This window comes from Motacilla alba, chromosome 2, assembly GCF_015832195.1.
Source record: "Motacilla alba alba isolate MOTALB_02 chromosome 2, Motacilla_alba_V1.0_pri, whole genome shotgun sequence".
In the NCBI taxonomy this organism is placed as follows: Eukaryota; Metazoa; Chordata; class Aves; order Passeriformes; family Motacillidae; genus Motacilla; species Motacilla alba.
Window position 1 is genome coordinate 43,663,703 of NC_052017.1, and position 24,056 is coordinate 43,687,758.

The following is a 24,056-nucleotide window of genomic DNA, read 5'->3' on the forward strand; positions in this document are numbered from 1 at the left end:
AGAGTGGTGAGAAGGCTCCTGTGTCAGGGGCCAGCAGCAATTGTGGCAAAGATCAGGAGCAGCCCAGGAGCATCCCAGGAGCAGCCCAGGAGCAGCCCAGGAACAGCCCTGCTGGCTGTGAAGCTCCTGGCCTGTGGGCAGACCTGCCCTGGGGCTTCCTGTCACTGAGTGGTCAGCACGAAAGGAGAGAGAAAGCGGTGAAGACACAGGTGAGGACTGTCCTCTCACCCCTGGAGAACCTTGGTTATTCACAAAGAGGCTTCTCTGCTCCCTTAGGACAGCTGCTAAGGAGCAGCACACCCAGCCTGAGCTGAAACAGGACACAGTGATGGTCAGGACCTCAATCTAAACTATTCATTGCTTAAGTGTTGTCTGTACTATCATGTAAAACCCGAGAGGATGACTGCCTTTGCATGCCTGAAAACTGCAGCATTGTACAAACTGAGGGCCACAAATCTTGCCAGTTAGAACTGTGACTCTGGTGGTAAATGTTCCAGGGCCACTTGCTGTCACAGAACTGAGTCCTACACATCCCTTGCCTCCAAAACTTGCAGATCACAACCCACTGGATAGATGATCCCTGTCCTGTGCTGCCTATGTCATGTTCTGGCTGACCTGAACCACCTACCCCCATGGATGGCATTAAATTCTGACAGCCAGGAGTGCTCTCCTGGCTCTACTGCTCTCCTGACATGCTTTCCTGGTGTAGACATAGCTCTCCTGTCCTCCAAAGGCAGCATGTCTTTGTCTGGCTGCAGCAGGCAGATTCTTCCTTCACAAATTAAAAAAGGAAAATGTCACCAGTGCAATTTTGGGCTGAGCTGTGGGGTTTCTTTGTACTTTGAAGAACTTGGTGGCAGGTCTCTCACTGGCTTCAGTCAAAACAAGATCCAAACATGATGTTGCAGACAAGCCTTCTTCTAGGATAAAGTGAATTTAGACTTTGTACCACTGGTCAGAGGCATTACTCATTTTTCTGTGCCTATTTTTTAGCTAAATTTCATAAAGAAATTAGGCTACTGTCACCTGATTGTATGCCATCTTCCCAGTCCCACTAACTTTTGATCCTGTTGGCCAATTTCAACTCACCATCCACCTGGGATTAAATTCCTGCCTGCATATAGACAGAGAGGCAGCATTCCCAGAAAAGGACTGTGATGTGATCTCTGCTCCTGTTGCATCCCTGAGAATCATCAGGCCACAGAGGTGCACAGAGCACCCAGCATGATGATACTTCTGCCACAGCTTCAAGATGTTTAGATATCAACAAACCTCAACATGAGAATCTGTAAGAAACCTGACTTTTTCTGCTCTTAGTGCTCACAGTTTTTGCTACTGGTACTGCTCAGCTTTTTAGGTTTACGCAGTGCAGAACTTCGGTGACCAAGAATCATCTACCCAGTGAAGTGCTTAGGAGTTGGGTACCACTCCAGAAAACAGAAAAAACACTAGCATATTTGAAAGTCTTGGCACCTGAGACATTTACATTAAAAAACAATGCACATTCATATAGTAGAAACTTGGTAATTGAAAGTTGCCACCAATATTTTGGTTCAGAAACTGAATTTCTGATGTATTTGAGTGCTTTGCACAAAGTCTTTGGTATCTACCTGTTCATGTTCTAGTCATAAGAAGAAATGAGTCCTTTGTCTCCCCAAATGAATAGTTTCACTGCTGCTTTTTCTGTCTTAAAACAGAAGCCTCCAAGTGGGAGTTTAGTTATTGAGTCGATTTTCACAAAACATTTCATTTGATTTGTTGCAGTCCTTTGAAGGAGCTGCTAGAGGACAGCACAAGATTTTCACAGAAAAATGAACGAAGAATATTATTTTTATGATAACTCCTCATCTGAATACCCTTATGAAACCAATGTCTGTGAAATGGGTGACTATTTCACCTTTAACATCTATCTCACTGCTGTCCTCTACGTTCTGGTATTTTTCCTCAGTCTGCTGGGAAACACTTTGGTGTTATGGATCCTATTGAAATATGAAAACCTTACATCTTTAACAAACATCTTCATCATGAATCTATGTATCTCTGATTTAGTCTTCTCCTGCATGCTGCCTTTTTGGGTAGTGGACCAGTCCTTTGGATGGATTTTTGGTGAGTTCCTTTGCAAAGCATCAAATGCTATTTTCTCCATTGGCTACTACAGCGGTGTTTTCTTTTTGACTCTCATGACTATCCTGAGGTACTTGTTTGTGGTGAACCCCCTTTCAACTCTGAGATCCCAGACACAGTGCTGTGGCGTTCTGGTGTCCTTGGCTGTTTGGACTGTTAGCATCTTAATTGTGGTTCCTGAAGTGATTCACACCACAGTGCAAAAAGACTTGGAAGAGCGCAGCTTCTGTGATTATGCCAATGGGAATTGGAAAAAGGTGGATATTTACGTGAGAAATGTACTCTTCCTGTTTTCATTTGGAGTCATTGTATTCTGTTACTTCAAGATACTCATAATCCTGCTTAGAGCAAGATCCCGCAGAAAGCATAGAACTGTGAGACTCATCCTCATTATTGTGGTGGCTTTTTTCCTGTGCTGGGCACCCTACAACATCCTCAGCTTCCTGACTACTTTTCCACTGCCTACCTGCCAGTACGTGAAAGACTCCAACCTTGCCTTTCACATCAGCCGAAAAATTGCTTTCTCCCACTGCTGCCTCAACCCTGTGCTCTATGTATTTGTTGGAGTCAAGTTCAAGAGGCATTTGGCACAGTTATGCAGTCTGTGTTTACACTGCAGCAATGGTCAAGCCTCCAGCCCCAGGACCTGCTATGAAGGCAAATTCCAGCATGAAGGGACATCTCTCTACTGAAGCAAGACCTAACTACAAGGACTAATCCTGAATGAACTTTCAGATTTTGCATGCTATGGATAGCCTCTGATTCTTAGAAGCACTTTCCTGAGAAAGACACAAATTTACTCTTTGCAAACATGATGTGTATGGAAAATAACAAAATGTATTTGCAGTGGGATGAAGAGATGAAAATGCCAAGAAATTACTTTACTGGCCTGAAAGTCTTAAGTTCACTATTTTTTGAACAGTGGGATGGATTTTCTCTCACTTATATTCTCTTTTAAAAAGAAAAACATTGCTTTTTTCTTTGGGTATTAAAACATAGGTTTTAACATAAAACTTGCTGCATATCTTTTTCTTACCTGACTTAAAATACTTGGATTGCATATAGCAATAGACACATAGATATTTTTGTAAATTTTAATGCCTTTCAATGTTTATCAGTTTACCCATTGGTCTTTTTTGTTGTGGGGAGTGATGTCTCTGGATTAACTGTTCTGACAACAGCTGCAAGACCTTAGAGTTTCTGAAGTTTTCAGGGCAAATGTTATTTTATCTTTTGATAGATACACATATATAAAACTAGCTTTGTGTAAAAGTAGTCTTTTGGGTCTGAAATTGATAACTTTAGGAGAGCCCTAGAAGGAACACAGACGCTAAACAGATACTTCACTAGGATATCAGCTTTCCTTCTGTTACTGCTCTTTGCCACAGGATTTTTCCAGTCTTTGAATATCATTTCAGATGATTGCAGCAGATCAACAGCTCATCTCCTGAGCAGAGCAGGAGCATATTTGCCCCTAATTGCACTTTCCCTCCTTTTCTCCCTTTGCCATAGTGCTGAGAACACCTAAACTTATAAATAGGTTATAGGGCAAGAACAAATGGCTTTTTAAATAGCAGGATAAAAATGGCTTGTTTTACTTGTAAAATTGATGTTTGGGGTTTTCTTTTTATTTTTTTTTTTTTTAATAAACTGATACCCTTCTTCATTCTAGCTCAATAGGTATTTTTAACCCCAGGCAGTGTAACATAAGTACCTACTCCAGTGTAGCTGAATGACAAAGTCCCTGCAAAGCAGAATATTTAATTTCCCAGCATTTATATAGAAAGCCAAAGTAGTTTTGCAGTGGCACCAAGCAATGGTTTAGCAAGGTTCTAAGCCACAATTTGGCTTCTTGGGCATCTGTCTTAAAATGTCTATGCTGTTTCTATACTGTTTCATTTGACCTCTAAAGATTATCTAGAGCAGACAACAGAATCTTCATAGCTGCTGTGTAGTTTACAAAAAGGAGAAACTCAGAGAGGCCCATAATACAATATCCTATTTCTGATTATACCCAGAAGCAAGAATACCTAAGGAAAAGCATAAGAATGGGATGAACATATATGACATAGACCCATACAGTCTTCCTAGGGCTTGTCCATAGTTTCTAGATTGTGCTTTGGTTTACTTGCCAGAACAAAGTGTTCATATCATGTCCCTTACCACCAAATGCATCTTTCTGAACAGATCAGTCCTGGTATCTCACTTGCTACAGTAACTGCCTATAATGTATAAAATTAAAAAGGAGACTCATTAATTCTACAGGATTACAATTCACTTGTGTTCAGACAAACCACGGAAAGATAGAAGTTGTCATTTTTTCTGGCTATGGTGGAGACCAGCGTTTAGCTATTGCTTCCTGACAAGGAACATTTGAAATGAATGTGGTTTCAAGAGACTTTGGGCTGGGGACTGAATACTGTCAATTATTGAAGAGATAACTTATTGAAGGACAAATTAGTCCAATTTCTTCTATTCTGGTAAGCCAGGAGCAATTCATTGGTACCAGCAAATCTCCACAAGAGGAAAATACTGTGACCATGAGTGCCAAGAAGGTCTCATGCACCTACATAATTTCAACAAACTGCCATTCAACTCATTGTCCTGGAGCCACATGACTGTGAAATATTTACTGTTAATGTTTTTTACATCGGTCTAAAACAAAGTTGATAATTATAATAGAAGCACAAAGTCTGAAATGATCCTGCTCTGCCCAGTTTTTAGCAAATTATTTAAATATGTTTGTAACTTCAGCATATTTTGTTATTTTGTTACAGTGTATCTGAGTACCTAAAAAGAATTCTTGATATTACCCAACTGTATTGCTGCCATAACCAAAGTAACTCAGAATGTAGATATGCTGCCTCCTGATATAATAGTACTAATAAACATTCAGAAATCCCGTGGAATTCTACCCTGTGACTATTGTTCTCAGCCTCTGATAACTACCTATTAAGGTATTTTCAACTGAAGAAGTAATTGTAAATTGTCATAGGTTAATTTAGCATGGAAGAGACTTCTGGAGGTGATCCACTGCTCTGTGCTGCTCACAGAAGTTTTATCTGCCTGATCAGACAAGGTCACTCAGGGCTTTATCTGGTCAAACTGATAATCTGCAAGAACAAGGACTCCATAATTCCTCTGAGTCCTTGTTGCAATGCTTAATAACTCTTATGGTGGACATTTTTGCTTCCACACAAAAAAAATTTCTTTTGCTGCAACCTGGTGATGCTGCTTTTTCCTTGCTTCCTCTGTGTCTTCACATTAGAGAATGGAGAAGAGCCATCAGATCTCCCCTAAACCTTGTTTTTTCCTGGGGCTAAACATATCCCAGCCGATTTAGTGTCCTCATACGTCATGTGCTCCCACTCCCTGTCCATCTTGGTGATCCTACATAGGGCTGACTCCAGTCAGTCCATGTCTCTTTCTTACATTGGCAGCCCCAAAACTAGGTACTCTACTGCAGATCATGAGACCTGCAGTACTGAGACATTCTCAGTGACCACGATAATGTCAGGCAGAGTGGAATAAAGGTTTCCCTCAGCCTGATGGCAGCACAGGCCCATAAAGTTAGTTCTCACTGCTGCCAGGCCATATGCCTGTGTTGGGTTCAACTTTTTGTCACTTGAAATCCAAGATATTTTCTGGCAAAGCTGACCTGTAATCCCATGTTTAAGGAAACGCCCTGTTTCCACTAAAATCAATGATAATTTTGCTTCTGATCATAATCAGAGCAAGAATCAGACATAAATGTGTGCAATTTTGGCAAAGCACAGCCTGTACTTCTTTACTGCCAGAAGTGTTTTCATTGAGAGTCAAGAAATCTTCATATTCTCAATGTTTTGAAATATTGAGTTTATTGCAATCATAAATAAAATTCTATTTTATCTTCTCCTTATGGTTACTCTGCAGCTGAAAATGCCCTTGTTCCACAGAAGCAAAATACTGAGAAGGACAAAGAAAATTGTGAGGAGTGGAGTACCCTCTCCATATTCAGGAACTGCTCAGGTAACAAAACCAAAACATATATGAGTTTGTTTCATTCCTCCAAACAATGCTGCTTTCTTCCAACAAAGAGAAGAAGAAGAAAAAAAAAAACTCTTTATCCCTGTGCCCCCCATATAGATGTATATAAAAGACCCTGTTTCATTTCAACTGCACAGTCTGGAGTCTATGTCTTGGCACTCCCACATCATTGCTGGTGCAGTTGAACCAGCACCAAACCAGATAAAATTCTTGGTACCTACTTTGTCCACACAGGAGTGAAATGCAGGCAGTTCTGATTAGTAATAGCTCCTAAATCTGATGTTCTCTGGTGGAAGTCAGTCTCAGAAGCTGACCTGATATTTAGCAGAATATTCTTCCAAGCTCTTCAGCCACTTTGTCTAAAACTCCACATTTGCTTCTAGATGTTTTCCAGAGCTTTGCTGGTTCTTTTAATGTTGCCTACTCCCAGCTTTATACCTACTGACAATTATTTGTCCACCTATTCAAAACAGAATGCAAACAAATGCAAAAAGTGCTTCCAAAGCTTTCTCCCCACAGTCACAGAAGGCTTCTGATGATGAACAGCAGCCTGTTGTTCAGTCTAGCTACAATGGTATGTTAATCCATTGAGGGTGACCAGGGGAACTGGGAGTTAGCTACCCTCATAAAATACCTCAAGTGCTAGTGGAAGCAAAGCCCTTCCAGTCGTTATATAACATCAATTAACTCTTGCAAAAAATTAAAAAAAAAACATGTAGCACATGTAACAATAACATCAGATGGAGGGAATGCATTCTGTGGACACATACCCAGAGACCATCATAAAACATATATAAGGTGCACAGGAGACCACTAAACAGCAATTTAGTTGTTTTAGTTGATTGAGTTGGCTACCTCTATTACCCAGTGAAAAAACTTTCCCCAGCAAAGGGTTTCCTTTTGGTGGCATGACTAGCATTGCCTTTCCTGGCTGTAAAACTGAAAATAATTCCCATCTAGCCCATCATGGTTTATGAAGAAGTTAATCAATAAATTTTATCAGAGTAAACATACAGGAAAGCAACACGTGTGGAGCAGACAATGTGGGTTTTTTCTACTGCAGCTTCCAAAAGGAAAGATCTCTAACATTTTCTATTGCTAAGAAATGAGAAAATATGGAAAATTCTAAGGAAGTGTTGGTCAGCTATGGACCTAGTTGGAAACAGCATGTTTTTGTCTGAAGAAATTGATGTGTATATAAACAGAATTGATGTGTACAAAATAATTCAATAATTATTATCAATAACTAAATATTTCTGAAAATAGCTTGTTACTACATAATTTAAAAGAGGAACAATCCATTCTAATTGATTATTTTTGATTGAAAAGTAGAATTTCACACAGACTTTTTGAAAATTTATAAAAAAAAATCCATCGCAGTGAAATTATATGGGATTTGATTTACCATTATTTGTGTCTGATGACACTGAGATTTCTTTTGGAAGACACCCAGTTGCCTAGAAAACAAATACTCATTTTCAGCAGACGCTCCTGGCACTGCTGCATGATTCAGCAAAGCCTGCCAAGAAAAGTAAGCCTGAAGGTTGCTTCCAAACAGCGTAAGACATCCCACTGCATCCCATGCATCCCAAATGCATATAACCTGCATTTCTGAGGGCACTAAAATGCTTTTGAGCTATTCAAAAAACATACATTAGATGAAGAGTAATCACCAAAACTTAAGGTCACTTAGTCATTCTTACGTGTGAAGGATGATGATGATATGTCAGTGACCACGTACTACATATATTTCCTCAAGACTCTTGAAAATTTGATGCTTTCATCTTCAGCTTAAGCTGATGTTTATGACGCTAAGAAAGTCACAAGCATTGTGGCAAGAACTGATGACAAACTGCTTGCTCACAAGTTTAATTTAAAATCTTTTATTTACCAAAGCAATGTGAAAAAAAAAAAAAAGCAAAGGAAGTGTTTCAAAGCTGTACTTCAAGTGCAAAACAAGAGTAGTCTATTTCAGGCACTGGGAAAGAAATGTCCTTTTAGAGAATCCTATGCATTGTGGGAGGGATAAAATCTGAAAAGAGGAAACAGCCTGCTTGTAGGAACCTGGTGCTGGGAGTGTTAGGAACCCTGTGCCCCTGTACCCGCCACACCCTGTCTCAGGAAGCAACCTCTTGTTCCAGTTTCACACGCGCTTTCGGCCAGTCTCTTACTTTTCGTGGGCATACTAATCTCTCCCTACATCTTTCACAGAGTCACAGAATCAACTGGGTTGGGTAAAACCTCTGAGATCGAGTCCAACCCATGACCAAACACCTGTCAACCAGACCGTGGCACTGAGTGCCATGTTCAGTCTTTCCTGTAATGCCTCCAGGGATGGTGACTCCATCACCTCTTTGGGCAATCCATTCTAATGTGTAGTCACCTCCTCTGTGAAGAAATTCCCCTTAATGTCCAACCTAAACCTCCTCTGGCAGAGCTTGAGACTACGTCCTCTCATCCCTTCAGTTCAGGGATGAAGATTTTCCTTTCATCAACGGGCAAGAGCAGAGAGGGGAATCTGCTGCATACCAGATTTATCATGCCTGACTTTCACATTTGCCTCAGTTGTTTGTGCAAAGAACTTGATGAACTGCAGTGCAAATGAGGGAAAAAAAAAAAAAGGAAATCCCCCCATATAGAATAGTCGTAAAAGCAACAACCAGTACTATATTAAAAAGTATTAAAACAAACAACAAAAAATGATTAAGTTGGGGTGGGGTTTTTTTGTTGTTTTTTTGGTTTTTCTTTTTAGCGGTGCCCAGCAACAGGCCAAGGAGCAATGGTCAGTAAATCAAAACACAGGAAAGTTTCACCTCAGCGTGAGGAAGAATTTTACACTGAGGGTGGCAGAGCACTGAACAGGCTGCCCAGGGAGTCTCCCTCTCTGGAGACATTCCAAACCCACCTGGACGCGTTCCCGTGTCACCTGCTCCAGGTGACTCTGCCTTGGCAGGGGGGTTGGACAAGGCATCTCCGCAGTCCAGCCCAACCCTGACGACTCTGTGATTCTGTAAAGAGCGACCTTGCGTGACCAGAAACACCAGCCTCCCCGAAAGGAAACCACCCCAACGCTGCAGCTGTAGCCGAAAGCGACGATTTCTCCCCCAAAGCCGCTCCAAACCCCTCAGCTTTCCCCGCGGCTCTCCGTCCCCGCCACCTCCGGGCACCCCCGGCGCTGCAGGCAGACACCGCCCCGGGCGTGGGGCGGCCCCTCCGCGGCCTCACGGGAGTTGTAGTCGGGCGAGGAGCGCCGGAGCCTCACCCCGGGCCGCCTCTGCGCGACATGGCGGCGGCGGCCGCGCAGGTACCGAGCGACCCCTCCCGCACACCCCCGAGGGAGCGCGGCGGGGCCGGGGGCGGGGAGGAGGCGGCGGGCGGAGGGAGCTGGAGGGGAGAGGGGGAAGTGACTTCGGCGGCTTCCACTTGTTGCTTCGTCGAGCTCGGCTTCGAGGGGAGGAGCCCCGGCGGGGCGATAGTTGCCGGGCGCCCTGGGGGGTGCCCGGGTCGGCTCAGCGGCGGAGTGAGCGCGGGCATGGCAGGGGCACATCAGCCCGGGGTGGGGTGGGCTGGATGCTGGCTGTCATCGCCTGGGAGCCCCCCAGAACGGGGTGTCCCCGTCCCAGCTAAACCCAGTCCCCTGAAGTGTCATCGTGTCCCGCGGTGAGCGCTGACTTTAGGCCGATATCAGCACTGCCCTCTGTTTTCTGCCCTCCTGCAGCTGCAGGGGGAGCGGAGTCACCCTGCTGGAAACCAAACACCCGCCCGCGTCCGTGCCCTCACCCCTCTGTAAAGTGCTGACAGGCAAATATTTGCCGCGGCCCTAATCCCACTTTGCCCTTGTGTCGGCAAATCTCCGGCGGATGGATAGGGAGAGGGTTTTACTGGCACACGGGGCGGCTGGGGCTGTCTCCAGAGCAGATGCCGGGTTTGCAGCCGGCCCTCCTCCTCCGGCTTATGTTGATCCTGGTAATCCAGAGTGAGCAAGGAGAAGGAAAAAAGCCAAGGTTTTAGTGAAATGTTTGTCTGCTGCCTTTGGACGCTGCATTCCGCTCGGGCAGAGGTGCTGCGGTGGTGAGTCGGGCTGTGGAGGGGCTGTGCCGTGTTCTGGAAGCTGGTGAATGCCCTGGTGCTGCAGCTGCCCGAGCGCAGGGCCCTGTGTTCTGTCCGGGTCACTGCTTCCAGCCTGCTGCTGATTTTTGCAAGGTTGGTTTGGCACACAGGGATCGTCAGCTGTAGACTTCACTCTCCTGGTTTTGCCTGTCACTTGAAACCAAGCTTGAAGTTTTAAATTTGTAGTTGAACAGAGGGAGAAGTACCAGGCCTTTGTTTCTTTAATGCTGAAGAGTGAAAGTGGATGATTTTATCCAGCTCTGACTTTGTATGCTCATGAAAGCAAACTTTCAGAGTAAAACACGTTCTCTGGTCAGTAGCATGGCAACGTGTTCTCTCTTACTGCCATGCAGTAGTGTGTTTTATGTTTTCCAGATTTTATGGTGTGCAAGGCAGTTTCTTGGAGTCTTCCAATGATCCTCGTGGGAGTGCTTGAATTTAAAAAATGTTCTAGACGTTCCAAATAGTGTTTCCTAACATTCACAGTTAGGAGATTGCACCGCAGTTGAAAAGTTGTTTCTTAAGATACTGTGGTGCAAAACAACTGGAGGTCAATTTTGTTCTGCTTGTTGTAGTATACATATGTAATATCTGTAGTATGTATATTTGACAGGTTTGTTATAAACCTGGTTTCACTGCTACTTCACAAGAACTTGTTAGTTATGGAGCCTGATTTTCATGTATGAAGGAGTCTCTTATGTACACCATTTGATAACAGTGAAAGAGTGTATTATGTTTGCAGTCCCTCTCTCCACTGCTAGATGGTTACATAAAAGGAATAGGAATTTGTCCTAACATCCTGGAGGCTAGGTTCCTCTTGTTTGGTGAATGACCTAAAGAAACAACTAGGGAGAGAAAACAAGTCAAGATGCAGTCTGAGAAATTGCAGAAATTATGCAGTAGACTCAAGGAAAAGTAATACTGAATTTTTTAAAAACCCAGATTGTTATTTTTCTTAGTTGATCACATTTAAAAATTAACAATTGTTTATTTGTCTGGTAAACATCAAACTCTTCAACTACTCTTTATATATTTTTGAGATTATTAAGCTTAAGGGAACTGTAAGAGCCCTAAGTGTTTTTATTGTTACACATTATCATTTCAGTATATTTATTTATTTGTATTACAGTGTGTTTGTTTGGTTTTGCCAATGCAGGGACACTTTAGCAGCTTGTATCTAGTCTACTTCATATTGTGATGTAGTAATTCCATTTTGTTTGTGGAGAGGTGGCTGTTTGTGTCCAAAAATTCTCTAGTAGTAATAATTTGAAATATTTTGCCCAAATGCATTCTGAAAAAGGTTTGTTTCTACCAGTTTGTAACACTGGTAGAAAGAGTGGAACCTTTTATGCAAAGTGCCTGGATCTCAGTGCAAGCACAGGACCTTGACTTGTATGCCCTTCCTTTGGTTTAATACTTTTGCCCATATTGTTATTCTGTGTTGGTTGGTGGCACAGTGACCTCAGCAGATATTTACAAGCAGTTAACCCCTGCGTGAGTCCTGCTGGGAAGAAGGATAAAGACAGGAATGGTCTTGCTACTGCTACAAGCCAGTTTGGGTTTCTAAAGTGAACTGGTTGGATCAGGATATCCTAAATAACTGGGCTCATGCTAAGCCTGCGTCATCTGTGAGCCTGTCTCCTCCCAGCCACCCAGAACGACAGTCTCATACAGGCATCTCCTCCAAATGCTTCTAAATCTTTGGAATTTTTAACTCTGAGATTTCTCCTTTCCCCCATAAATGGTGACCTTCACTGGAAAACTCACAAGAAAAGAGGGAGAGAGGAAATACTCCATTCTTCCTGCTACAGAGGAAGGAAAACAAGAATTCTTTCTGTTGACTCTGGGCAGCATGACTCACTCAGTGGCCTGTCAGTTTGGGTTGTCTCAGCCTGGTTTTTGCTTGCCTCGCCCTCTATTTGGTCTCCCCGTGTGGTCAAAACCTGTAATTTTCAGTGTTGCAAGTTGGTATTTCACTGGGAGCTGCATATAGGCCAGGAGTTGTTCTGGGGAGCTGCTGGCTGGAGGGAGGACACCTGAGGTGCTACAAGTGGGCAAGGCTCAACACCCATCTGCCAGACTTCCCAAAACCATTAGCTGGAGGAAGCCTTTTCAAGTACTTCTGAAACCTCAGCTTGGAGGGACAGTGTGCAACGGTAGATACAGAGGTAAAAAGTGCTGCTGAGGAAAGGTCCCATTAAAAGCTAGGATGTAATGGTTGTTGGTTTTAACTATCCCGAAGTCTCAGACGTGGTGAGATACTTTGGTCAGGCCAAGCTTGCTGAGGAAGTTAACAAGGCTCAAAGACCAGTTTTGGCAACCTGAAGAATAAGAGATTTTTTGACATCTCCAAGCTTGTACGATGGGCAAGTTGAGTTTCATGAATCACTAAATGCTCCTCTGCAGCTGAAAGTCCTCTGGTGTTTCTGTTTCTGCAGGTGTCTACGTGGTGCTCCTCAGAGTAGCACCTGAGTGTCATGTGCCTGGCTTGAAGAATGTGTAAGAAATTAAAATGGTTGTTTGAGCTGTAGAGAGAAAGAGCAGATTTTGTGGCAGGGAGGGACACAGGGAGAATTGTTTAGGAGAATGAGAGCATGAAGGGGAAAAAAAACCTTTTCACTTTTGAATGAATTATTTCTTTTCAGCTCACCATACAGGCATTGAGACAACAGGGGTACCTTCTCCCAGGGGGAGTGAAATAGGATGGGAGCAGCGTGGAGAAGCAAGTCTCTGGGAGAGTTATGGTTGGGTTAATTGATAGATGTTAGTAAACAAGGTGAAGCTTTACTGACATGGGGCAAGGTGTGGTGTGTCCTAAGGGAAAAGGGCAGACAAGTTTGTTAAAAGCGATACTTGTAAAATTCCTGTTATCAGAAGAGGGCTCTTCTCTTTGTGAACTGACTGCTTCCTCAAACAGGGAAGTTCTGTCATCATGAGATAGGGCTGAGACAAGGTTGTCTTTGTGAGATATGTAGTAGGTCATCCCTGTGGTGTTGTTTGCAGAAAGTGGTCATTTGAGTTCATGTTGTTCAACAGTTATTGATGTGAAGGAATATCAGAGACAAAACAATATTCTCCAAGTCAGGAATCTGTGTCCCTAGTCTGATGCATCTGTCCTGTTTGGCAAAGTACAGTGTAAGGTTTTAAAATGTTTCTAGCCAGGTGTTAGAGTGGAGATCCAGTTTGATAGGTGCAGTATTAAAAAAAAAATGTTAGGGTGCCAGCTTTGTCCACTCAAGGTTAAAAATTAACTCAGTCTCATGGAGTTCTTATCGTGCCACCGTATACTCTTGTCTGTTGCCTAATTTTGATTTTTTTCTGAGAGGAGGTTGCAAATACAAGGAATAGGGATGGAATGTGGGTCAGTTGTCCATAGAATAGAGAAGATTGCACAAAAAAACTTCTAAAACTTTCCTGGTTCTTTTGTGTCATTCTCTTCTGTCAGGTTAGGAGTACAAGCAGTATTTTATGAATGTCAATAATTTGTGTTCTTATGCTATAAAATGCAAATATTCCTAGAGCACAAGAGCCTTCCCACAAAAAGGCTTTACTGTAAGGAGTCCTTAACTATAAAAGTACTCCTTTTCTGCCAAGCATTTGTGAAATGTGAATGCTTTTATGCTTTTCATCTAGTTACTCTCTTCCACTATGTTATGATCCTCTGAGAATTTGTTTTTCTGGGCATGTGTTTTCTGCGAGATGTCTTTTGTTGCTAATTGTTTGTATTCCTGAACCATGTTTTTGGCACTGAAATGTGGAGTTTTGTTGGTGTAGAAAATGAAGGCAAATGATTAATTTGAAAAGAAAATCTCACTTCTCGGAATGGAAACCCTAGCTGTCTTTCAGGCTATGCCTGCCTTTTGCTTTTAATCCTCCTATTTAATATAGCCCAGTGTGTGTTTTTATCAGCCATGTATCTTTGTATGCAGTGTTAAAGCACAAAGGGTTGAGTTGCCCTATATAAAGCACGTGTGTGCATGACAGAAGAATCATACTGTCTTTTTTTATACCTCAGATCCTTATTTCCAGCAAATAGTTCTTCAGCTTTATGGATATGCAGCTCTATGTGCCTGCATGGTACAAAATGAGAAAAGCTGCATCACAGCTGCTGTGAATTTCACTGGGGCTCTGTGTTTGCTGCAACAACAAAGTGCAAAGTAGTTTTTTTCAGACAATTACTGGAATTACATTATTTAACTAAATCAATGCTGTTATAGTTCTGAGAGTTAGGGATTTTCCCCCCAGTTCTTCCTTCATCTTTGCTATGAGGTTTGCATTCAGTGTCTTTTGTCAGTGTGTCTTGTAGCCAGCTGGATGACCAGGTAGGTTGTTTGGAGTTTTTTTTCCATAGTGTGCCTTGCAGTTATCAGTCAGTATCTGCTTTTATAGAACATATCATGGTCACCCTACACAAAGGAATAATGCAGTTAAAGTTGTGACTCACAAACATGGGATTTTTCTCAATATACTCGCTTGCCTGTTTTGTTTCATATAGAATGTTAGAAAAGGCATAGGATTGTGGGCACCAAATAATTAAAGGTCTTGTGATACCATCTGGGGCCATGTGATGAAGTGCCCTTGTTTGGAATGACTAGATCAGAGTAATCATATTAACAAGAAATATTTCCATAAGCAGTAGAAAGTAGTGGATATTGGTTTCCAATGAATATTTTTTTGCAAATCTGGTTTACTGTTTATCTGAATTACACCAAGTCTGCAGTGTGAGCTCTGCTCTTACTGCGCACTGAAAACACATTTGGGTGGGGAGGGGACTCTCTGATGTCAGGCTATAACGGAGGTCTCACTGTAGCGTTTTTAACAGTGCAGAGACACTTTGCTCATGGACATCCTCCCTGCTTCCTGTTTTCATTGCACGTGGAGAAGTAATAATTTGCAGGTGTAATAATTTGAAGATGGCTACCTTCTGTCAAAGTTGGCTAAAACTGACCAATTGATAAAAAAAGAAGAAGCTAGCTGTTGGAGATGCAGACATGATGTAAAAAATGAAGATAGATTAATTTTATAGAATCTGATTGACTATAGGTCATTGTAGCTACTTCATTAACCAGTTTAATTACAGTCATTATACTTTGTTGCCTGTTTTATATGTGTCTCACTCCCCTTCACGTAAATCTTTCCTTTTCCTGTATGTGGGCTATTTCCTTTCTGCTTCTTTCTTTAATCTCCAGGATATCCTCCTCTGTAAAGAAGATTGCCACCCCCACACTAGCACTTATGCCAGCAGGGAAGGCAGGAACCACCTTCAGAGATCAGCAGGCATGGCTCAGGAGTGCGAGGAGGGACTGGTGGCATGCCCTGTCTTGCCTCCTCTGTGCCGGGTCCTTAGTGTAGCTGTGCTGGTGTCATTGCAGCTCAGCAGTTCTGGGCAAGTTAATGCCATCAGCCTTAGTCCAGTGCTGTTATATAAGAGGTAACAATGCATCTTCTAAAAAGCTCTCGACCCACAGCAAGTCACTCATGCCTGAGGAATGTATCATGTTGTTTTCACAAAGCAAATATTTACAGGTGTGCATAGTAGAATAGGAAATGCTGGAGGAACAGGGAATTCTGGAGGAACTAAAGAATTATGGACAAAATGTTCTGTGATCAGGAAGGGCTAGATCAGGTGTTCACAGATGCTCTTCCTATTTTGAAACTTTGGGAAACCAGTTAAGATACATTATCAACTTTCTTTGCCATAGGAATTGAGAGCAATGCACCTTTCTGTGGGATGAACTGTGCTTTCTAAGAAGGTCCTCTGGAAGGACCAAGGAGGGGAGAAGAGCCCTTCTCCCCATTTTGTAGAGGAGAAAGCAAGTAGTAGTTTCAGCACATTTGCCCTATGTCATAGTCCAGGTCAAAAGATCCCCTTCACCTCTGGCAAGAGAAGGGGATAAATGCATGCGTCATCTGTGGGAGCTGATGCAAGGAAGGGGGAAGCTGTGCGACCTTGCTCCAGGTACTAAGAGGTGACAGGGAGTAGGCAGAGGAGTGGGCTGTGCAGCTTCATGCCTCCAGCTGAGTTGTGGTTTCTTTTCAGGGTTCTCACATTCTACATAGGAGATCCAAACAGGAATAAAGATGTGTATCTTTGGCTGCTTTGGCACAGCAAGATCAACCCACTGGGAGCACAGAGCCTTCTCTTGCCCTGTGCCACTGGGCTGTTGTGCATCCAGTAGCCATTTATTTGTGGCTTCTGGGCATACACACTTAATTAAGCAGTGCTAATGGGGCTGTGGAAACTCTGAACAGCCTTAGTCCTCTTCCAGTGAATGTCTGCATATGCACCCTGCTGGGAATTAACACTTGACAAGGTCCCATGCTGTGCCTGACTGCCGTAGGATGCCCATTGTCCCACTCCCTGCTGGTTATTGCAAAATAAAGGCTCAATTCCCAACTTCCTATTCTGTCTGTAGAGGCCTGCAATTGGTCTGGTCGCTGTTTTCCTGGCATGCCTCTTCCAAAGCCTTTGTGTCTCTGGAGCCTTGAATGGGAGCTTATTCTGGCCTTTGGGAAGCACAGGCAGGACCCCCTTGTTGGTCCTTGCTCTTTTTCCTCTTTGTGTGAGGAAAAGCAGTTGGTTTGGATGCACTTTTTGGCTTCCATTGCCCGCACAGCACAATCTTCTCATTTCAGCTCCTTTCTGTAACAGTTGCCAAACTGAGCAGATAGGCTGATATTACTGTGAGTGCTTAGAAAAGGAAACATTGACTCGCTGAGTTTGTTACTCTTGGGTTTTTTTCAGTAGTACCCAAACTCAGCAAGTCGCCAAGAAGTGTGGCACTTTGTACAGTCTCTGGGTGACATGAAGATAGGAATCCTGGGTATGTTACATTGTTAATTTAAGGTAGAAAATTGTGTTTGGCATCACAGGTCAGGTGGTCTATGCTGTTCTGGTCTTCTGTCCCTGAAGCGACCGGTTGTGGTGGGGATTTTGCAGGCAAAACCCTTTCCCCAGACAGCACATGGCCCACGTGACACTTGTGTCATAACATAACAACTAACATCAAAGCATGGAAATGGAAACTAGCCTTTAACAAAGCACAGGTATGCAGAGAAACTCAGGAGTAAGCCTAGTTTCAGCCTTCTCTTTATACTTAATGTTCTTCTGTCTCTATGACTTTGTTAATGTTTGCTTTGTTTCAAACAGAAAAGAATACAGAATCACATTGGGATCACTTCCTAGCAACACCTTAAAACATAGGGTAGGAAGGATGATCTGTTTGATTAATTCAGACACCTACTTCAGCCATGCCAATGCAGCTCTTTTGGGAGTGAAATAATGGGAAGAGAAAGGAGATACAATAATGTGACACAATCACATAAGATTCAAAAGTTTGCAAGATTTTAATTACAACCTAGTTTCATTGTAGTTCAGTTTGAATCATAACAAAAGCACTGATGTGTAACAACAATTTTTCTAAAGATTTAGTACTTTGGGTATTGTCTTTGCTTGAAACTTTGGCTGTACCTCTGCAGACAGAATTCTGAACAACCTTTGAACAGGATGCTTAGTATGAGTTCTCTATGTAGTTTCTATGTGACTTTTTTCTTTGAATGATTGTTCCCAGATTAGCATTGGAAAGATTGCATCCCCAGGCATGGTTGTTTTAGTAAAGTGTTTGAGGCTTTTAATTAATTTTACCTTAAGAAAGATTTTCTGTGAGTGCCAAGTATAACTCATCCAAAGCAAAGAAGCTGGTGCAAGGTATGGTGATCCAGCCAGGGATGCTGTAACAGAGCTCAAAATAAAGTGGTGTCATCTTACATGTGTAGGGAACAGTGGGTTCTGAGAAGGGGTTGAGAGGTGCTCCTTGTGCTAAAATCACACTCCACTACTAAGTATATTTAAATATTCTTGCACATTAAAAATATGCTCCAGTGTGAAAGAGTCAAGCATGCATGATTTTTGACTCCTTGGCTTGTGCCTACTCTGTGTCTTGGAAGTCTTTCTGAAATGGAAAAGTTGCCTTATCTTTTTACTCTACAGCCCGTAGGGAAGATCTGGCAGAGGGTTTGGGGAGGGAAAATCACGTGTCATTGGAACCTTCCTCAGAGTCACAAGATAGATTGAGTGAAATGCCAGCCAGAGCTGAGCTGTACTACCAACTGTGTTGTAACTTCAGCCAGAGAAAATTGCTCTCTGAGGTTTGCTTGGTTTTTTTGAAATATATAACTGAAGAAATAATTGAAATGGAAAGTGAAAACTAGAGGAAAACATTAAGGAGATTCCTGGAAAAGGGTTGGCCTTGGAATTCGTTACTCAACAGGATCTAAAATGCCAAAGCACCTCTTTTCTGCTTGTTTGAGCTGACTTTCATTTTAATAACGACTTTCATTTTATTTTTAACTTTTACAATTGCAGGTGTCACAGAGAAAAATAATCAGCGTCAACCCAATGGTCTTAAAGGATATGAACTCTGCTGTTTTTATCTAGATGGATGAAAAGGTTAACAGCCCAGGAGGGGAGTTCCTTTTGTTTCCAAGATGGCAGCAACAAGTGGTGAAAGCCAGCTGCAGCGGATTATCAGAGACTTGCAAGGTACACTGAGTGCCATGCCGACAGATATGTTCTGGAGGCTGGACTGCATCCTCCACGATTTAGATAACTGAGAGTAGGAGTTGTGTTTCCTATTGTGTGACTCTTTCCTGCAGCATTGTAGCAACATAATTCAAGGTGTGCAGTGTGACTGATTTTTTTTTTGTGAGACAAGTGCTTTACTTCCTGCAGGACCCTGAATTCTTAAAGTCTCTAAATTTAAACATACAAGAGAAAAAAAAAAAGTAAGCGGTGAGTGAGGTGTGCATTGTGAACTAGTACTTCATAGAGCTGTGCTGCTGCAAGACTTCATGTGAAGTAAGGAGAAAGGCCTAAAACTCAGCCTTTCTTAATGGGAAGGTGGAATGGAGTTGATGCTAATGTGGGAAGGGAAAAAAACAGGAGGCCAAACCTAGCTGGGAAAGGAAACCCAGAGGAAGGGTGCTGGAGTATTACACCTGCTGTTCTCGCTGCAGTGGAACCTGTCTTCCGCTAGGAGTAGCCAACCTTATTTTCAACAGTTCTGTTGCAGGCAGAATTGGTATCAGATTCCTAATAGTTTTTCTGCTCTCTTTCTGTCCTAATCAGCTGCCTACACCAAGATTCTGATATTTTTTATTTTAATTTTTAAATTAAAAGGAAATTTAAATTAAAAATTTTAATTAAATTTTAAATTAAATAAAAGGTATATGCACCAAAGCTGAAAATCTACATCTTCCTGTAAAATAAAAAAGGAGATCTATATGACTACTAACAAGAAGAAATTTTAATTTGCAAAGGGTTATTGAGTGGGACTGGGAGCTAAAGCTCACTCAGTCACCTAAAATAAATGTAAGACCAAGGGGAAAGCAAGCTCAAAATCAGTAATTTCTGATGCTGAGAAGTACATCCTTTTGGGGCTAGAGTGTCCAGGGGGACAATAAAGTGTGTTTTGACTTGAGATTTCCTCACCCACTATGGGTGTATATTTCAGGGAAGAGAAGTTGCTGTATGCTTATTTTTTATGTAAATTATTTTTTCATTTGTGTTTGTAACCAGTACAAGCTGAACCTTCCTGAATAAAGCACGGAGAAGATAAATGTGCTGACTGAACGACTGTTCTCGTGTTACTGATCCCCTTTAGCAGATTACATGCTTTGTCCTTTCTAATCAGAATTCTGTTTGTCCTGTGGCAATACCTTAATGTGCACATGAGACAGCAAAAAGTTATTTCTCTTCCCTCTGCTGAGGCAGCAATTAGCAATTGTCTGTTAGCAGGTTTTGCTAAGTGCTAGGTCAGAAGTGCTAGGTGTGTTTTTAAGAAGAAATAATCCATACCACAGATTGAGACAGTTTGAACTCCTATTTTCTTATAGGTGGTCTCAAATTGCAAGCTTATCATTCATTTTTTCATACTGTCATTAAGACATTTCAGCTAAAAGAAAATGAGTCCACATGCAGAGTGTCTGTGAAGAAAGCATTTATTTAGTTGTTTATGGATCCAGTCCTATATGTCCTCTGCATTAGTTAACTATTTTGGTGTCTTGTTTTAAAGATGCAGTGACTGAACTAAGTAAAGAATTTAAAGAAGGAGGCGAACCGATCACAGATGACAGTGTCAACTTGCAAAAATTCTCCTACAAGCTTGAATACCTCTTACAGGTAAAAAGTGATTTGTGTCATTTGTAATCCACCAGCAAAGTTTGGCCTTATTTTCTCTTGCTGACTCTTCACTATGTGGATTTTAACTCAAACAACCATAAATATCCAATTGAGTCTCTCTTTCTATTGTATTTTGGTGTGTGTAATAAGAGGACTGAAATATGTGCTGCCTATTATACTTATTTCAAGTGAAAATAATTGTAATCAAAAAGCAGTGCTGGAAGTTTGACTTGAGGAATGTAAGGCATTTCTTTATTGATCTGAAAGATCTGAGCTTGATTTTAAAGATTTGTCTTGCTAAATTATCCTGAAAATACTGTGGCAATGATATCTTGACATTTTAATAAAAAATAAATACTGGATATAAGTAATTTATAGCATTTTCAACTATTTCACTTTGGAACCCTTTTTTTTATTGTATGGAAGGCTTAAGGCAAAAGGCTGATTTTTAATCTGAAGTGATACTTTTTGTCCACCCTTAAGGTTTAAGTAAAAGAGGACGCTGCTGGGCAAACTGAACTTCAGTTTGCATAGTGTGGTGTCCACATATACCGTAATCATGCTGCTGATTGCAACAAATGCTAATTTGCAGCAAATGCTAATCTAGCCTTAATCTAGGCCAGGAAGTTTTAATGGGGTTGTAGAGCAGAAACTGGAAAATCCTTTGGGATTTGAATGGTCCAGGGTGCAGTCCATAACCTTGCTGCATTGCTGCTCTGAACATGATTTAGCTAGAGCAGGTTTTTCTGGTACATACATGTGTGCTACTGCCACGCTTAATTGTAGGTCTCTGAGCAGCTGGTTGTTAGTGCCTTGCTCTTGAACAGCTGCTGAATCTGCTGCCAGTCTTTGTCTCAGGAGTTCTGAATGGATGTCTGTATTTTAAAGAACATTATTATCTCTTACTGTCAGTTAAGTAGCTTTTGTAACTGCTGGATTGCATTGGTACAGTGCAGTGTCTCTTTCCTTTTTGAGTGTATTGGCTAAAGCTAATAGGAGTCATGAGAGCACATGCTGCTGGGAGAGGAACAGGATTCCAAATAGCTTTATATAAGTATATTTCTATTTAAATTTTGCTCATTGTATTTTGTTTTCCTGGTTTAAGTTTGACCAGAAAGAAAAAAGCACATTGCTGGGGAACAGAAAAGACTACTGGGATTATTTCTGTGACTGTCTGGCAAAAATCAAAGGAGCTAATGATGGAATCCGCTTTGTCAAGTCTATTACAGAAGTAAGTATACCAGTTAAGCATCAGAATATGTGGTTTATGTTTAGCCATGTTTTTTCAGAGAACAGTAGCAACAAACAAAAAGAAAATGCTGTTACATATAGCAAAAAAAACTGGGGATTTTTTTTTTCAATTTTCATGTGAGGTATAAAAATGCAAGATGACTTTTTTTACTAGGGCACTAAATTATGTAGGATTCGAAAGTCTGATTCCTGTTTCAAATGCCATTTACACAAGTGAATGGACCTGCTTGTCTCTGGTTGTGCCCTGCGTTTTCATAAACTTAATGCCATTTTCTCTAAAATAAATGAAAAATTAGGTCAAGGTAGAGCATGCCATCTTCAGCAAAGCTTACAGCAGGATCTGGCTCTAAGTGTAAGATGAAAGGTTCATCATATTTGACTTTTGTTAAGACTTTTTTAACTGGTCCATGGAGTTGAGGAGGACTGACTGAGAGCAGCAATTTCATTTTCTGTCTGAACTCTGTTCCTCTGTGTGAAATAGCACAATGAAATAACTAGGGATGATTGTCATTATTCCCTTGGGTAAGCTGTCAGGAACAGCACAACATGCCTTACTCCTGTTAGATTTAGACTAGTAATAGAAGTTTAATCTTGTAAAAACCACATTATGTCTTCAGCTCAATGTGTGAGTAAAATAAAAGCTGTGAGAAGCTTTCTGTATTGATCCTGTCTGAGTCTTTAGAATTGTTTGAAGAAGATTTTCCTAGTGGGTAGAAGAGGCAGTGGTGTGGTGGTTGCAGATTTCTCTGCAAAGGTGGCTGTGCTGTAGTCTTCAGCAGTCTGTTGCCTGTGGTATCACCTGCATATTGCCACTTGTAAAGGCTGCTCTGCTTTTTCCTTCTTCAGTACCTCTGGCTGTTAAATTGTTAGCACAGTGTCAGAAATTATAGTTTGGAAGCAGGATATTTTCTACTTCAATTCATGTGCAGCCATAGAAATTAGCTTGAAGAAGGCTTCTTTAATATTTATTAACTTGTGGTTTAGAAATATAAACTCTTAAAAAAGAATCAGTGATCTGTTTTGGGTAACTGAGCTGGCAGACTTGGGCCCAGAAATTAGATGACACATGGCATAAATATATATTTGTTATTCCCCTTCATTACAGGTAGAAATCAACAGCAAATTTTTGAACCTGGCTGGATAAAACATAAAGGTTTCCAAATGTCCTTTATTGGCTTACTGAACAATACTAGCTGACTTTCAAACCTGGAAATGAACAAAAAGGAAAGAGTAATATCAGTTAACTTAAAGAACAGTCAAACATTCAACAGCATAAATGCTTGTTCTGCTCTGCTTGTAGTGCTTCTAATATGAGGGTGCACGATATGCTAGAGAGGTGGAGCAAGGAAGCAAATAAGAATACCCTGGAAGCTGTTATCTGTTAATTGGGTAGAGGGCCTTATTCTTGAGAGCCGTAGGTGAGCAGTGAGTTTTGGTCATTCCCCTTTCCCTTTCCAAAGGTGGTTACACTGAATACACATCTTTCCAAGTGTTTACAGCCATATACTGCACCTTAGCTACAATGTTTGCTGGCAACATGGAAATATTGTCAATTCCAGACACTCTGCCTCCCTGGTTTCTAGCAGGGCTCCAGCAGGAGGTGGCATGGTTTTGTTTCCTAGTCAAATAGTCTTTGGCTACTTGTAGCTGTATATATGTAAATATTTTCCTCTGGTTCTCATCATGTACCTTCTTTTCTGGTCTCTCCATATTGCTTACAGAAAGTATCAGAATTTAAATTGATAAACCAATGGGAATAAGGATAGGATTAATTCTGTGGCTTCCAGGGTTTGGGTTTTTTTTTTGACAGTTCTTAAGATATTCACTAAATATACCTAGTTAGGAAAAAACACATGTAAGCTCCTGTGCACAGAATAGGGATAGTATCTCCCTGAAGAAATGTTCAGGTATCTTCAGGGTGAATGAGGGTGAAAACCAAGCAGTAAATTGAAATTGCTGTTTTGTACTTTCGGTCCTATCGAATTCAAACCAAAAATCAGTAAAAAGTGTTGCTTTCTTTGCTTCGCATTTCATTCAGGTTCTATTTATAAGGAACATTTTTGTATGTAGTGAGTCACTGAACTAAATGAAGAACCTGTGTTCCTTCAGAGCAGAAGCCCAGTAACAGCAAAAACAGGGAAGCTGAGGGTATTGCTCTCACTTCAGCACAGTGGAATACTGACCGCTGGAAAAGAAAGCTTGTGTGGCCTTTGAGCCTCCTTTCACACTAACATTTCAAGCAAAGTTTACAGTAACCTACTAACTTGTGCCTCAGCCTCTCTATTATTTGTCTTGGCTTCTATTTTAAATCATAAATGTGTTTGCTTTGTTAGTTAGATGAGCAGTTAGGTGAGAAATTCTTTCA

At 41.6% G+C, this 24,056-nt stretch overlaps 2 protein-coding genes across 9 annotated transcripts in view; both read left to right on the plus strand.

Moving 5' to 3' along the window:
- The first annotated feature begins 1,736 nt into the window (after positions 1–1,736).
- Positions 1,737–5,033, plus strand: XCR1 (X-C motif chemokine receptor 1). Its single transcript, XM_038129951.1, has one exon. The coding sequence runs from the start codon at positions 1,812–1,814 to the stop codon at positions 2,814–2,816; it is 1,005 nt and encodes a 334-aa protein (XP_037985879.1). The 5' UTR covers positions 1,737–1,811; the 3' UTR covers positions 2,817–5,033.
- Positions 5,034–9,115: 4,082 nt separating this feature from the next.
- The window catches only part of FYCO1 (FYVE and coiled-coil domain autophagy adaptor 1), a 45,839-nt gene continuing 30,898 nt past the window's right edge, over positions 9,116–24,056 (plus strand). The window contains exons 1-5 of one of the 8 annotated variants that reach the window (XM_038126832.1): positions 9,117–9,454; positions 17,006–17,084; positions 18,626–18,802; positions 20,334–20,440; positions 21,546–21,671. In XM_038126832.1, the coding sequence (XP_037982760.1) occupies positions 18,748–18,802; positions 20,334–20,440; positions 21,546–21,671 (288 nt within the window). In that variant the 5' untranslated portion in view covers positions 9,117–9,454; positions 17,006–17,084; positions 18,626–18,747. Of the gene's footprint in view, positions 9,455–9,552; positions 9,811–9,847; positions 10,354–17,005; positions 17,085–17,134; positions 18,409–18,625; positions 18,803–20,333; positions 20,441–21,545; positions 21,672–24,056 lie in introns of those variants that run through there. The other 7 variants (XM_038126835.1, XM_038126829.1, XM_038126836.1 and 4 more) reach the window with 7 other exon arrangements.